The sequence below is a fragment of the Argiope bruennichi genome, chromosome 1 (genome assembly GCF_947563725.1).
Source record: "Argiope bruennichi chromosome 1, qqArgBrue1.1, whole genome shotgun sequence".
Lineage (NCBI taxonomy): Eukaryota > Metazoa > Arthropoda > Arachnida > Araneae > Araneidae > Argiope > Argiope bruennichi.
The window spans coordinates 6,988,587-7,004,343 of NC_079151.1; the positions used below are offsets into that span (position 1 = coordinate 6,988,587).

At 30.6% G+C, this 15,757-nt stretch overlaps 1 protein-coding gene across 1 annotated transcript in view; it reads left to right on the forward strand.

Moving 5' to 3' along the window:
* Window positions 1-15,757, forward strand: part of LOC129968352 (acetylcholine receptor subunit alpha-like 1) — a 174,317-nt gene that overhangs the window by 129,615 nt on the left and 28,945 nt on the right. The window contains exons 3-4 of the mRNA XM_056082236.1: window positions 3,878-3,987; window positions 12,721-12,901. Of these exons, the coding sequence (XP_055938211.1) occupies window positions 3,878-3,987; window positions 12,721-12,901 (291 nt within the window). The remainder of the gene's footprint in view (window positions 1-3,877; window positions 3,988-12,720; window positions 12,902-15,757) is intronic.

Consider the following 15,757-nt stretch of genomic DNA (forward strand, 5'->3'; position numbering starts at 1 on the left):
AATCCAGTTATTGCCATTCCGCGAATCTCTTATGACAGTCCTATCAATAATTGACTTCATATTTTTTTAAAAGGTGAAAGCATCATTCTATTATAAACTAAATAATAGCTGTAATAAGCACATAAAACTAAAGTATTATGCGATACCTAATTATTGACACCTGACGTCAGTAATAGGGGAAACTGATCGTCTTGAAGATCCAATATATTGTTTAATTGAAATTTTTATTTGAAAATGATATTCACACCATCAGGAAGTGGTGTAAAAATGTGTAAAAAAATCTGAAACTCATGAATAAAATTAGCAAAAAAAAAAAAAAAGGCAAAATTTGAATTCATCTTCTTATCGAAATTTGTAATAAGCCGTTGCCTGACATAAAATATCAAGAAATATGTATTCCCAACACTTTATCACGATTGATATTTAGTATTATCAAGAATCAGTAGTTATTTAAACTGGCGCCAAGTTGGCCCTAAATTCTTATGTTTTAAATTTATAATAAAAGTTTCCAAAATTGTTGGCATGTCAGTAATGAATGCCTTTACCTTATATGATAATTATGTCATAATTTGCATTAATAAAAATATCACAAGAAAAAAAAATGAAACAGTCAATAAAATTAAATGCATTTTGATTATGATGTTGTCAACTGCAAAAGTACGCCTTAGAATTTGAATGGTTACAATAATAGTTTTACGGTTTTCAGCTTCTTATTCTCTTCTTCTAATAGCCTTATCCCCTTCTTCTAATTATACATTCAGATTTTATAATATTAGTTTTAATGCCTCACGTATTTATTTTGAAAACCAATCTTCTCATAAAAAATATTTTCTCATTTTTAATTCATCAAAGAAATGTTCTTTATTAAAAATCTTTTCTTTCCTTTTTAATTTTCAATATATTTCATCCTTTAAAGTGTTATGTTATGGATTTTTTCTTTTACTTTTTTTTCTCACATTCACTATCAAATGGCGTTTCTTATACGAAATCAAAATTTACTTAAATTATGTTGATGACATGATAATTATGTTTTAAAATATTTCCTGTCATCAGGAATGCATCGTTGTAGAAAATTTCAGATTTTTATATGAGAAAGAGAGGTTAAAATCAATTCCTACTTTTTAATCACGAAACAAATAAAAGTTTATAAAAATCTGTACAATAGAATTGAATAGTATTCGAAACCTAGATAGCTGTTTGTCAAAGATAATTTCTTCTGCAGTGCAATGGATCATTTAATTATATTTATATTGCATTCCAGTGTGGCATTAATGAACTTGCATGGAATAAATTGTTGTTCTATTACTTGAACGCAACCATTGTTCAGCTCTTCTCCTTGTATAATTCACCACATGTTTTATCACCGCGACCCAGCTGATTTGTCATACGCTTGACGCAGCACGGCCCAACTTCACTCATGCTGCAAATCCAACAGACAATCAACCATCCCCTTGCAGAGTGTAGCTTCTTTCTATTCTCATTTCGAATAGGTTTGTCATTTTGTGTAAGGCCAAATACATTATCATTCTGAAGGAAGAGAAAGCCTGTTTTATGGACACAGCATCCCACATCGGCCACATAGAAAAGATTTACTGCTACCACTCTAGAACAAATAGTAACTTTTTACTTTCTAGAATGCAGAATACAAATCAGCTTAAAGATTTATGATCATCGTCTCTTTGACCTTCCCGAATCTGAAGCAATCTTCCGCATTGTTTAAGGCGGATGTCCGTTTGTGAAAAACGCAAAGAGGATAAAATGTGGCATTTAATACTGAAATTGTCAACTCTGTCCCATGCATATGCATGTGATAACGATAACTCGAAGGCGCCTCGAGCCAGATGAATGAAATGTGTTAACTGCTTTCACCCCATTAAAAGAATATCTGTATTTTGAATCATAATCTGCTGAAAAAGGAATCTTGTATTGATCTGTGCTTATGTGAGCATAATAATTCTACCCGTGTTAGTGGCCTTCTCAAAACTTTCTCGCATATTCTCTAATAAAGGTAAATTTGTGTTAGACGCGTTATTTTTTCCCTACCGATCGGAACCAAAATTTGACACAAGGTTGTAATGGCAGGCACGAAATCACATACCAAATTTGATATAGTTAAGTCATTTCGGTTTTGAGTTATCCCATTTAAATGTATCTGAAAGTCTACAGATGGCCAACCCTTTGTTGAATTTGGCTCACAATTTGTTAGCCAAATTCAACAAAGGGTTGCCAAAGTAGCCAAATTCAAATTTCTATATTGTAGATATTAAATTTCTGTAACGAATGTTATCCATCTAGCTCTCTTCGTGTTGTAGTGATCGGGCCTACTTATAGTAGTACAGCCCGGCAGAAAGACTTCCTCATAACAGATTTTGCTGAACATTTGTTAGACATCTGCACATTTGATTTAAGGACCATAAACCAAATTTCATCTTTCTTTGCCACAAAGAGACAATTTCCAAAAATGCGCTTTTTGAACTCTGGAAGGTTTAAAACGTAGAGATATGTCAAATTCTGGATATTTTTTGATAATTGCAATACTTTCTCTATACTTCGTATACGATAAAATTAGAATTCTACAACTGGCAGTGATGACATTTAATATGTATCATTAACACAAAAGTTGTCATATTTATCAAATTTCCGACGTTCCCGATTGAAAGAGTCTTTATACTATGATATTATACTAGTGTCTGTATAAATCATGAATGCATTATTGTGTAGGTTTAGGAATATATACAAATATTGTGAATGATGGACGAAAAGAAAGCTTTCCAAATCAATCGTGGGGTAATATTTTCTTCTGTGAATGGCGATCACTCTCCATCAGAATATCATTTCATCATTTGGCGAATCTCTTGACGTGTGGCTGATGTTGCCCATCCCATTTGTGGGAGATGTAGAACAACCTAAATCTTTGGGCTTTCGAAATTGGAAAAGCTTTTCTTTCGACTCAAGAACCGTTTGTCACTCGTGAGAGTGACTTTGTGGTTTCGGTTTTACCTTCATCATTTTGATTTCTCTTTATTTTCACATTTTAATTCTAATAAATACTAAAAAGAATGAAAGGTTTTAAAAAACTTAGGATTCACTGATAATTTGCCTGCAAGCAATGATATATATCGTGGATCCGGTTCTTTGCATTTTTTCAATTATATATTTTCATATGCATGTTTATGAACTTCCCGTTGAAAGAATTCGCCACTTGCAATTTTGGCTTAAAATTTCTTCACACACTTCATCCCTTTGGCTTGTTGAGATTTCCTGCTCACAGACAGACATTTTACCCATTTCAATTTCCCAGTAATCAAGCACGTCTGAAACGCAAAGATTCATCAATTCGAAAAGTCAAATTTTTGATGATTGCAACACTTTTTCTTTTTTATATTTTGAATGCGAGATAATGACAGAAGTTTTAGAGTAATTTCTGTAATGTTTATGCAAAATTGTTTTTTTACATGCCTTTTTATTGAATTCGACTGGTCTCATATTGGTGAACATGGGATTTTGAAATTCATTTTGCATTCTGTATATTGTGCGGTCAAATTTCGAAATTGTATCCTCTTATCAGAACTGGGACAACACATAGTTTTAATATATTCGGAATTTACTTATCAGTTTCTTCGACGAATTAAAATGAATTTTAATTCCACGTTATTTGTAATAAAAAAAGGATAATTCAATATTTAGAATAAGCCAGACTAAAAACTAGAAATTAATAAAAAATTAACTATTATTGTACGAATATACGTACAATAATAGGTAATTTTTGTACGTATATTCAAAACCTGTCATACATACAAGTATAGGTACCTCATATACATAGGTGTTTTCAAAACTTCCTTTTGTTCAATTCATTTTTGTATTTTATTTTCTCCAGGAGTGGAACGATTACAAGATGCGTTGGGACCCGGATGACTACGGGGGCGTAACAAAACTCCACGTTCCTGCTGAACTTATTTGGCTTCCTGACATTGTGCTTTATAATAAGTAAGTAGAGTCCAACCAACCTATGAATACCGCATTCAATCACTGCATTTACTTATCATACAGGGTGCGGCAAAAAAAACTCGGCCAAAGTTTATTGCATCTTGGAACAGAAGTTAATTCATTTCTTTTTAATTTGTTTTGTCTATCACTTCAATTATAAAATATTTTATAATATATCTCTTAGTTTGCGTATTGTTTTTGGGTTTTTTTACAATGTGAAGCAAAGTAACTGCAATTTTACAGTTTTTTAAGCAAGGAAAACTACAGTTTGAAATCGTTCGTTTTCTTATTGTGCTCTACAAACAATGTTTGATCCAATCTGTCATTTCAAAGAAATTGGCAATGATGGTCGACGTCCAGGAAATGAACGAAAACGAACGGTGAACACTTTCAATTGCCGTAAGGCCATCAAAAAAACGAATTGAACGAAATCCAATGGTTTCCTGGAGAAAGATCACTCGTGAAATGGGATAAGTGACCGATCAGTGCGACAATTGGCGAAAGCAGAGCTTGGACCGAAGCTTTACAAGTTCCAAAAAGTTCAACTTCTCAATGAAGAAAACAAATTCGTGTGGCTCCAAAAATGCCGAACAATTTTGAGACGAGCCGCAAGTCAGCGCTGGAAGAGATTCCATTTCACTGATGAGAAGGTCTTTACCTGTACAACAAGCTCATAACTCCCAGGACGACATCATCTGGTCTGCAGACGCTCCAAGCACCTCAACAATTGTTGGACATCCCCACCATCGGTCATGCTGAAGGGCGGAATTCGCACAAGCAGCAAAATTCCTCTGGTTTTTATGGATGAGGGCGTTAAAATAAATCAAAATTGTTCTAGCGCGACATTCTAGATGCTGTTGTACTTCCGTGGGCCAAAATGCACAACGACAATGTAAAATAGATGTTTCAACATGACTTCACACAAGGCCAAAAAAACGCAAGAGTATTGAAGGAGCATTTTCCGAACGTGATATCATCTGGAGAATAGACACAGTATTCGTCGAATCCCAATCCCATTGATTATAGTATATGATCCAGTTTAGAATCCAGACTTGCGGCCTATTGATGGAAATTTCGATAGGTGCTTGCGCCTCTGCATCGCTGCTAAAATCGGCCACTTTGAAATCAATTAATAAATTTATTTATTAGTAAAAGTCTACTCTTATTATTATTTGTTATATTTTGTTAATTTATTTGTTTTGAATAAAGTTATGTTAAAAACTATCTGCTGCACCCTGTAAGTATTTTTATTCGAAGAAATTTTTATCACAGAATGAAAGAGATTCAGCTCAATTAGTGTTCATTTTTTTCAAAGATACCTCTAGCTATAAACAGAGAGAAGCGATAAAGATAATAAATAGTTAAATATAAACATTAAAGATAAACAAAAAATGAAATTTCTTCATCTTTGTGCTTAGACATGTGGTCATGATAAGAATTCTGTATGAGAAGCATTTATCTGACGAGAAGCAGATTCGATTATTTTTATTGTTTAATAGCATTTTGAAGAGCTTCCATTATTGAGTAATGATCAAAAATATCAAGAAACAAACATTGCATTTAAGAGCAATTTAAATTAAAAATAATTTAGTTTAGCAATATTTGAAAATACTTCCTCCATCCATAAGAAATAAAATTGATTTTCTTTCATAATCATTATTTTATACTTTTTTGACCATTCAGTTAACGATTAACATAATGAAATCTTGAAACCCATTTTCTCTGAAATTCGATACCAGTCACCCAAGTTTTATGAAATTAAAATTTGCTTCAATAAATCCATTCACCAATGAATAAATATTGCAGAAATTAATGCAATATATTAACGATTCAATTGCATACTTTTATAATCAAATGAACAAAATGAAAAACTATAGCACATAAAGAAGAAATGAGAGAATCGATTAAAAAATTTTATTGTTTAAAGTATGAAATATTTTTAATTTAATAAAAACTATTGATTATGTCTCCTGATTTTTTCATTGTTTCCTGAGAAAAATAATTCGATTCAAATTGCTTTTCCTTTTTTTTTTATGTAAAAGCTGATGTCACTCATTTATATTATAATATCACAAAGCATGGAGAGATAGTTTGTCAGAAAAATAAGCGACATCCGACCAAAATAATTTTGTTGGATTTCCAACAATTAGGAAAAACGAAACAGGAAAGCAGGTATTTCTAAATCTAAGAAAATGGATATATTCCAAAATACTAGATGTTTTTCAAAAGTTAATTAAGAATAACAATAGGAAAATCTAAACAAAACATGTCATGTTTTTTTTTTCTTTCATTTACGTGCATTTCATATCTTTCTTTCTTTATGGTGAAATTTTTATATTCAAATAAGTCTCTTTCAAAGTATTTCATAAGGTAGTAATTAGAATTTTAAAATATAAAATATAGACTTCGGGACTCTCCCCATTTTTTAAGAACTTTTTTGATGTTCCCACTTCAATTCAACGCCCTGTCACTGATTTTTAAACCTTTAGAGATAAAAAAAATGTTTTCAATGAGAGAGAAATTTCAATTCCCATGAAGAATGTATTGTTTGAGTCAGCAGATGTATTGCTGAAAAAAATTATTAAAATCTATAGTTTTAAACTAATAAACGAGTCACATTTAATAAATGATTCCGGATATACTAAAATTCTAAACAATAGAATTCCATTCTTTTGCGACTAAAGCTAAACAAGTTGCCGAAATGTTGAGTTTTCTTATTTTAGACCTAGGGACAGGGCACCTCCGGAAAACATCACCCATTAAAATAACCTTTTTCTACAGCTACCTTAAGGTAGCTGTAGAAAAGCTTTAAAATAGTGATGTTCAAAGCTTTGTCATTTTGTTAGTCTTACTTCCGTAAGAATGAAATCATTTTTGTTTAAAACATCTGCGTATCAATAAAATTTTCATGAAAGTCACCAGTAAACGCAGGAATAATGCCATAAAAATGAAGACATGGTAATTTTTTATTGACTCCAACAATATACGATATAATTTTTTATACCATTTAGGCCATTTGTCTGTCTAGAAGTATTTGCCTATCTCTATGAATGAGTCGTTGGACCCCGATAAGAGTTGCATGATAATAATTTGCTTTCACTTTTTTTTTTAATCTTAGCTACCGATTATTTTCAAGGTTTAAATTATAATTTGATATATGTGATATGGCTTTTATCATCCTCCTCTTAGACATGATGTCAAATATTGAAATGAATGTTGTATGCATTTTTTATTGCTCAAAAGTAAAATAAAACTATTTAGTTCAAGGAACCTAAGGAAACTTTTAGTGAGAAGTTTATTGTTGAAAGTTTTGCATGGTTGGTTCATTAAAAAGAGAGAGAAAAGAAAAAGCGGCGTAAGCTATTGCCTAGCATTGCCAAGATAGTATTTCAGTGCCAATATTTAAATGACATCTCTTTATAACCACATCCATAAACAGAAACAATATCCACATAATGTTCCGTTTGACGATTATATATAAAAAAAACATCAAAGCCGTGCGTTTCATGAAAATTTATTTTGAATTTAGATATAGATTGGATTCGTTACAATAAATTAGATTAACTTATATCTAAAACAGTTTAAAATAAACATTTGCGCTTTGAAGGTTGTTATTATGTTTATACTTAAATAAAAGATAATGAACAAAAAATATATGGTTCTGATATTTCAGAAATGAAATCATCGCTCATCCAATATAAATCTGATAATAATAATGGATTCGCTATTTTTCAGTTTTAAAACGCTTCTTGTTCATCAATAAAATTTTAAGTATTTAAAGCACTGTTCCAAAACCCATTTCGGGAAAGAACGTTTTCAGTTGTCCCAAACAACTACAACAAAAAAAACCCAGTTTGGTTTGTAAATAAATGCATAAAACAAATCCCCAAAATATGCGTTCATTTGTTTGTATGTGCCATTATTTGTTAGCTATTTTTGTTGTTGTTGTGATTCTCTTTTGTAAATTGAAGAGGATCAAATATTTTGAAAAATATACATTTTTCAACGATTTCCTAAAAGGTTTTGAAATCCTCCATTTTTCTTTTACTTTATTTAATTTGAATAGAATCCAAGAAACGTCTTTTACCACTTATCTTTCTGACAGATTGGCATTTCCTATATCATCATGTTTTACTCTTTTTTTTTTCTTCTTTTTTTAGCAAAAACGCTGAGTGTTTGCTAAATACAAAAAAAAAAAAAAAAAAAAAAAGATCTTTGAATCAAAAACCTTTCAGCGAATGTTTTAAAAGATATTTCTAAAATGAATACGTTTCTTGAATTTTCTTGAATATCTAAATCAATGATTTTATTTATTTGTGGCTTCTTTCTGCATTTTACTTTGTTATAGGCTTATTTTAAATTCAGATTGATTTTTTTAATGTAGCTTACGAACGTTTATGTTTCTCATTCTTTTAGTAATTAGTGCGGTGGCGTAACATAATAGCCTGCCCGGGCTGTAAAATGTCAAGCTTAAAGCTGATGGTCTCGCCGTAAAGAATTGCAGAGGCCAAACATGATAATGCTGCTGTTACGACTGGAAAGCATTCAGGAGTTCAGCAAAGAAGAAAAGAAATAAATCAAAAGGCTGAATTCGTATCATGCTCAAACTATTCGTTATTTTTTTACGTGCTACCGCAGTTGAATCAATTACTTTTTTAGGTACATTAGATCATCACACATCTTTGGGAAATTTTGATAGCATCTACTGGCAAAATTTTAAATGAGTTCAAGATACGCGGTATTGAGCAAATGACACGACATCATTACAAAGATATTTTGGTCACTGAAAAAATAAGCTGATGAAAGCTTAAACACGAGTAGGCGTAGGCATTTTCTTTTCTTTGTTTCTTTGGATTTTGGCAATTTGTGTAACATACGCAAAAATATTCAAGTAAAAAGTTATTTCAGATGTGCAATATATAAATGAACCATTCATTAATCTTTTGGTTTGCTCTGTAAGTAATTAATCTTTTGGTTTGCTCTGAAGTCATTTCTTCCCAATCCACGGGGTTGCTGAAACTAGTCTTATTTGCATCAGATATGTTCGGGAGAAAAAACTTATAGATTTGCTAGGAAATGTATGCAATGGCTCACATGTATTTTTGAGCGCCCGTGTTTTAGGAACTTATTTTTACAAAACATCATCTAAATCTTAAAGGATTTACCTCAAACTTTTTCATCTAAACTTTCTTTTGTCTATAGTAACATCTACATGCTGAAATGAAAACAAATGGAATACCGTTTTTATTTAAAAAATTTAATTTACCGAAAGAATGTTAAAAACAATCTTGTATAAGTAATTGGATTTTGAGCATTCAACAAATATAAGCAAAAAAAAGCAAATAAGCAAACATTTTTATTCTTTGTTTGGTATTCTTTAGCTGAAATGACACTTTTAATACATTTGGGCATGGATTTAAACTGTTATTTTTTATATTTTTTTGTTAAGAATGTTCAATTCTGTTCCATTCTTTTATTAATACTATTTTAAGTTGTTCTTTCGAAAAGATGTCATGTTTTTTTGTTCGTTTCTCTAATTCATACTAAACATTTTCAATTGGAATTAAATCTGGAGAATATGGCGAAGTTTTTTTAATCAAGTTTTTCTTTATAATATCTGTGTATTCATACTAGTCCATATTATTTTCAGTGAAAACTGAATTTCCCGTACCAGAAGCAGCTAAACATTCCCAAACCATTACTCCGCCTTCATACTCGAGAGTTGGCAACAGATTTTTTTTTTAAATTGAACTATTTATTGTATTTTCTCCATATAGTTATTCGCCTATCAGACCTTGATTTGTTAGATTTTGATTCATTCGCAAATACGATATATCATTGTCTACCATTGAGTTTTGCAAAATTCAGAATTGTTCTTTCATTAACAAAAGTGTCTTTCTGCACTTTTATACCGCAGGTTCTTATAACTCGTCTAGCAGTTGCAAAGTTTGCTTTTATTGAAAATATTTTTACAACTGCATTAAGATTCGATTTTTTTAAAAAATTATGCGTACTAAAGCTCCGATTCTTGGGAATTAATTTACGATGAGCTCCTGATCTCAATGCATTTTCCGCAATTCCACATAATTTCCGTCGTTTCATAATAGAGAACAAAGTTGAATGACTTACTATAACAAGTTTTCAGATAGTTCTGATGCTTTTACCATTTTTAAAATGTTCTATGACCGAATGCCTAAAAGACTATTTTGTAGTCCCTAACTAATTTTTCTTCAAATGTTGAAACTTAAGAAATTTGGAAAGACATATTAGTTATTTCAAAATGCAGACGATAAAATGTTACAAATATTTCCGTTTATAATACAAATAAATAACAGAAATTTCATCTATCAAAATATTTAGTAAAGCCTTCAGGTGTCCATTTCTTTATGTGTGATTGCTTTTCAACTTTTTTTCGGTAAATTAATTTTTTTCAATAAAATGTGTTGCATTGATTTTAATTACCATTTAATATATAAATCCTTTAATATTTAGATGACGTGGTGTTTTTTATAAGTACGCTTCAAAAATCAAAGTGTCCAAAAACTACGTATGAGCCATTGTGTACTCTAGATATGTTATGGGAATATATATATATATACTAGCCGCCTTTGGCGACCAGCCGGTTCGCCAATCTTAAGGTTTGTTAAAATTTTAATGATTAAATATTTTAAGCAATTCCTATTTCTTAATTTAATATATTCATATATATTCAATAATAGATCCTTCATCAAAATATTTAAAAAATTCAAATTTTGATAGTCATATAATTCACTCATAATATTATAAACGCCTTCAGTCATAACGTAATATGTATTTCTCTAATTTTCTGTTAGTTCCCGTATAATTTATACTATAAATTAAAGTGGAAAGGATTAATCTGCAATTAATATAATAATATTTTTTTACTGAAACAAAGTATTTTTTTGTAATATGATTACTGAAAACAATCACTGAGCGTTTAAACTTTATGGGCACTAAATAATATCTTTCCTAATTTATGTAATATTTCAAGAATTTGTCAACAAAATATTCTCAGATTTATCATGACCAGAACGATTAATTAACAATGTTTAATTTTAAATGCATCAAACACTAAGAAAATAAAACGAATCGTTTAAAATAATCGGTTGAAAACAGGTTAAAAAAAACTAAAAAAGCGATGTACTTAAAACTACAAGCGTATACAAAAAATATATAACTAACATAAATACAATTTAATTACAAAAGCATGCAACTAACCTAAAAATAATTTAAATCAAAAATCATCCGTTGATAATATTGTCAACAATCAGAACACAATGCGCATGCGTGAATTTTCAACGCCAGTTACGGTAACGCAAATGCGTGAGTTTTTCTACGCCAGTTGGGGTAACGCTATGCAGATTAGAAATTTTTAATTTCCTTTATTCTGTTTTATTTTAATTCAAAAGTACTTCAGAATGAATCTGAAAGATCGATTCATTAACAATGTTTAATTTTAAATGCATCAAACATTAAGAAAATAAATAGAACCGTTTCAAATAATCAGCCGAAAAATCTTAAGCCTAGCCTCATGACTGTTGGGAAAAAAACTGAAGCCGTACTCATTTGGCGGTGGGGAAAATGAAAAGATTTTTTTGGCGGGAAAGTTAGTTTTTAATTAATAATTAAAATTCTAATTAAAAATTCAAAAAAGGGCTATCCTATCTTTTAAGTTAGATCAAACTGCACACGGTGTGCAAATTTGATTAAAATCGGTAAAGTAGTTTAGGAGTCCATCGTGGACAAACAACGTGACACGGAATTTATATATATTAAGATATATGCAGATACGTATAATTCTTCTAATTTATTGTTTTGTTTTCTTTTCTGTAAAAATAGTGTATCTCTTTGGCCTAATTTCAGGAGATTTTCGGGTCATGAGGAATCAATGCTGTTGGACATTTTAGTCTGTATTCCTCACAGAAAAAATCCCTTTTTCTGAATTCCTGCCTGAAGGTGACCCTTGAGAAAGTCTTCAGGCCAGATTCTTATTTTATTTTGTTTAATTTTGATACTTTTTTTCCTATTAACTTGGTTTTTATTACTATATATATATATATATATATATATATATATATATATATATTTCCAGGATTATAATGTATTATTAAACATAAAAGTGGTCCCATGGGATAATTATGAAAGATTTCTAAAATTTTCTGCAAAATTCAGATATCTAAAGTGAATTCCATTCTCAAATTAAATTAAAAATTGTGATTAGAAACACATTGATTTCTTTTACGAAAGAGGTGAGAAAAAAAAGAGCTTTTCAGATACTTATTTTTTCAAAATCAACTTCACAATTTTGAATGTTCGTTTTTTTTGTAAGGAATATTTTTATTATTATTTAAGTCCATTTTATAAGAATTAATATCTTGATTTTTAATATATAACTGCTGCGTCAGTTGAGTCTATATTATTACAAAACTGCAGATCTTATTACCGGCAAGAGCTATAAATTAGAAATATACGATTCACTGTCAGTTTAAAAATATGTGAAAAGTGGAGTAAAAATCTCAAAATTAGTCTACTCCCTTAACCTATTTGATTAGTAGCTATTACGTTTCTTAGCATCATGTAGGTTACTAGCTTCCTTGGCGGAGCTCGGAGCATAGGATTCTAACTTCCGAAATGAACGTCCACATCTTATTAACGAATTATATTCATAAACGACCTTTATAAAAGAATAATTTCTCATAAATTTAATTCCAGTGCCGACGGAAATTATGAAGTGACTATTATGACGAAAGCCATCCTCCATTTTGACGGCATGGTCCACTGGAAGCCTCCGGCCATCTACAAGAGTTCTTGTCTTATGGACGTGGAGTATTTTCCCTTTGACGAACAAACCTGCTTTATGAAATTTGGATCCTGGACTTACGACGGTTACACGGTATGTCACTTTGCAACATCAATGATTGGTTTTTACTTACTTCCTACAAATTCTGTTTAAAAAGCGCACGGCATCTTTTAGATGCTTCCATTTTTTTCTGTCGATAAAAAAAATTATTTGATTGTTGCTTCTTGTATTTTCATGAGTGACTTAGAAGAAAGAAAAATTTGCAGAGAATGCCTATTCATTGAAAATCGGAATCAGCTTGACCTTATGTGTATGCCAGCGTTATAGTTTTCTTTTTTTATACAATATATCATACAATACGTAAATCAAATGAGAAAAAGTCTTATAAAATCATTCTCATGATCTGAGTTTCTTATACGATTTTATTTAGCTTGAGTTTGTAAAGATAAAATTTTCAATTAATATTTACTCATTTTCGGATGTTTTGAATTCCCTTCAGTTTCCTATTTCCAGTGATAAATCATCATCAATAATTATGAAATACGTTTATCTCAAAAAGAAAAAAGAAATATTTCTAAACACTCACTCTCACTGATATACCTGAAGGTTTATCGAAAATACGGAGTGTGAGAGGCTAAAAACTCTACAATGAGGAAAGTTAACCGCGTAGTATATCATAAAAATGAAAATTCCTAACTTGAATCGAAAATTATGAATACATTTTAATTGGATTTAAATTCCAATTTAATGAGAGAGTTTGAACAGCTTAAACTTGAGTGTTTTGTCTTAACTTCCAGAATTCAGATATTAAAAAAATATGAACTCGCAAATGCACCAGTAAAACAATTTTGAATAATTTTCTATTTTTATTATTCTAATTCCGAAAATATTTTTCTCATTAAAGGAAAAATTGGATCAAATGTTGAACAGTGAGGGAGCCTGCACATGGTCTGTAACAACACAAGCGTCAGTCATTGATTGCGCAGATTATTAGATCAGCACCAGTCGCTTGTTAGGATTAATCATCCGGAATCGTGGGTGAATTCCTTGCTTTGCCTTCGTTTGATGCGGGAGCACTAGGATTCGAATAAAATCCCCGGAGACTAGAATCATAAGCAGGAACACCTTCGTTCGCTTTGGATGATGTAATGCTATGTATGTAGGAGAGAAATCTATGTTCGGCCGCTATTATCATCGGTATATATTACTAATCTGAAAATTAGATTAAATACTGCAAAGGTTAGTAAAAAAAGTAGAGAGAAGAAATTTAAAATTAAATAAAATAATAAAAAATTTAGATTGAAACACAATGTTTAAATTTATTTTCTTCCAGTTATATTTGAATTTTAAAAAAATTCAAATCGTATTTGTTGTAATTTGGCAAAGCATTGAAATGACAAATAGCACTTAATCAAAATTCGCCAATCTGTTGAATAAAGTGCCTCAAAATCCCGCCAACTTTAAAACGATTGGACCGTCAAAATACTAAATATGTGTGCCACTTACCAGTGCAATCCGAATCTTGCTCCGTGTATCATTTCTAACTCCTTCTCCCCCTCTTTTGAAATCGAAACTGCAGATCTCAATATACAGCTACAGCACAGCTACGGAAAAAAAGGATAAAGGAAAAGAAAAAATGGTATTTCTAAAACACATTTTAAAAGAACAATTCCAAATCTGATAGTCTCGAATAGAACTATTTCAAAATTCTATTCGTGAAAGTTTCGAATTGAAACTTTTAAAAATAACTTCAAAAGGGATTTTGGGTTGTATTTCAAAGGTATCTTTACAACCGTCTGCATTTAATAATTTAATGACACGGTACTTTTTATTATAGTAAACAAGGGGAAAGTACTGTAATCGAGAAAGAAATCGGTTTTATCCATTCGTTTTCAACCTCCCCGATAATAGGTAAGAGACACATTGACATTTAAGACTTTGATACCAAATAATGGTAGGAGAACTGTAATTTTTATGAAATTTTGCAGAAGATTCTTATAAATATTCAATTAAAATAAATTACATAAAGAAATAACCCAACCTGAACCTAAGATCATCCAATTTTATGCGTCAAAAAAAAAAAAAAAAAAAAAGGAAAGACTTATAACTCTCTCCTCCTAATGTTTCAATTTTATAGATATCACCACGTTTTTTCTTAGAGGATCTTGATATAAGTAAGGTCTTATATTCTGCATGCATTTATGTAAATTTCTAGATAAATCTGAGAGGTTTTTCTATAAATTTACATAATCTGTGATGGGGAAACAAACAGCACTATAAATGAAAAAACTGATGATAAACTTGAAGGAAAATGGTAAATCCTTACATGAAATGGAAAAAAATTGTTAAAAAAAATCTCTGCGCAGTGAAGAAAATTCTTGGCAAATATTCCAAATGCAGAAAGATGAAAGATTTTTAGAGAACAGAACGACTTACTGATACAGAAGAAAGAGCGGTAGTATGAGTGATCAATGCTAATGCAGCTGCAAGTGCTGTTAAAATATTTCAAAATTTCCCCTAAATATCAACAAAGACAGTAAGTGCAAGCACTATTAGGAGGACGTTTCATGAACATGGGACATATGGAAGGATTCCACGTAAGAAACTATTCATCACAAAATCGAACCAAAAAAAGAGTCTGCTGTTTGCCAAAAAACATCTTAATAAGGATTTAGACTTTTGGAATAATATTTATTTAGTAATGAGAAAGAAACTGAATTGTTTGGAGCACAGACGTTCACAAAAATATGGAGACCAAAGATTGAAGAATCCAGTAATAAGTATTTATTAAGACAATTAAACATGGTGGTGGATCCGTTGTGATCTGGGGGTGTATGGTGGCAGAAGGAGTAGGTTATTTGGTATTTGTCCTATCTGCAATAAAAAAAAATGAACTATCTAAATATTTTAAAATATAATGTTGCTCATGGTACAGCGAATTCGGGGTTG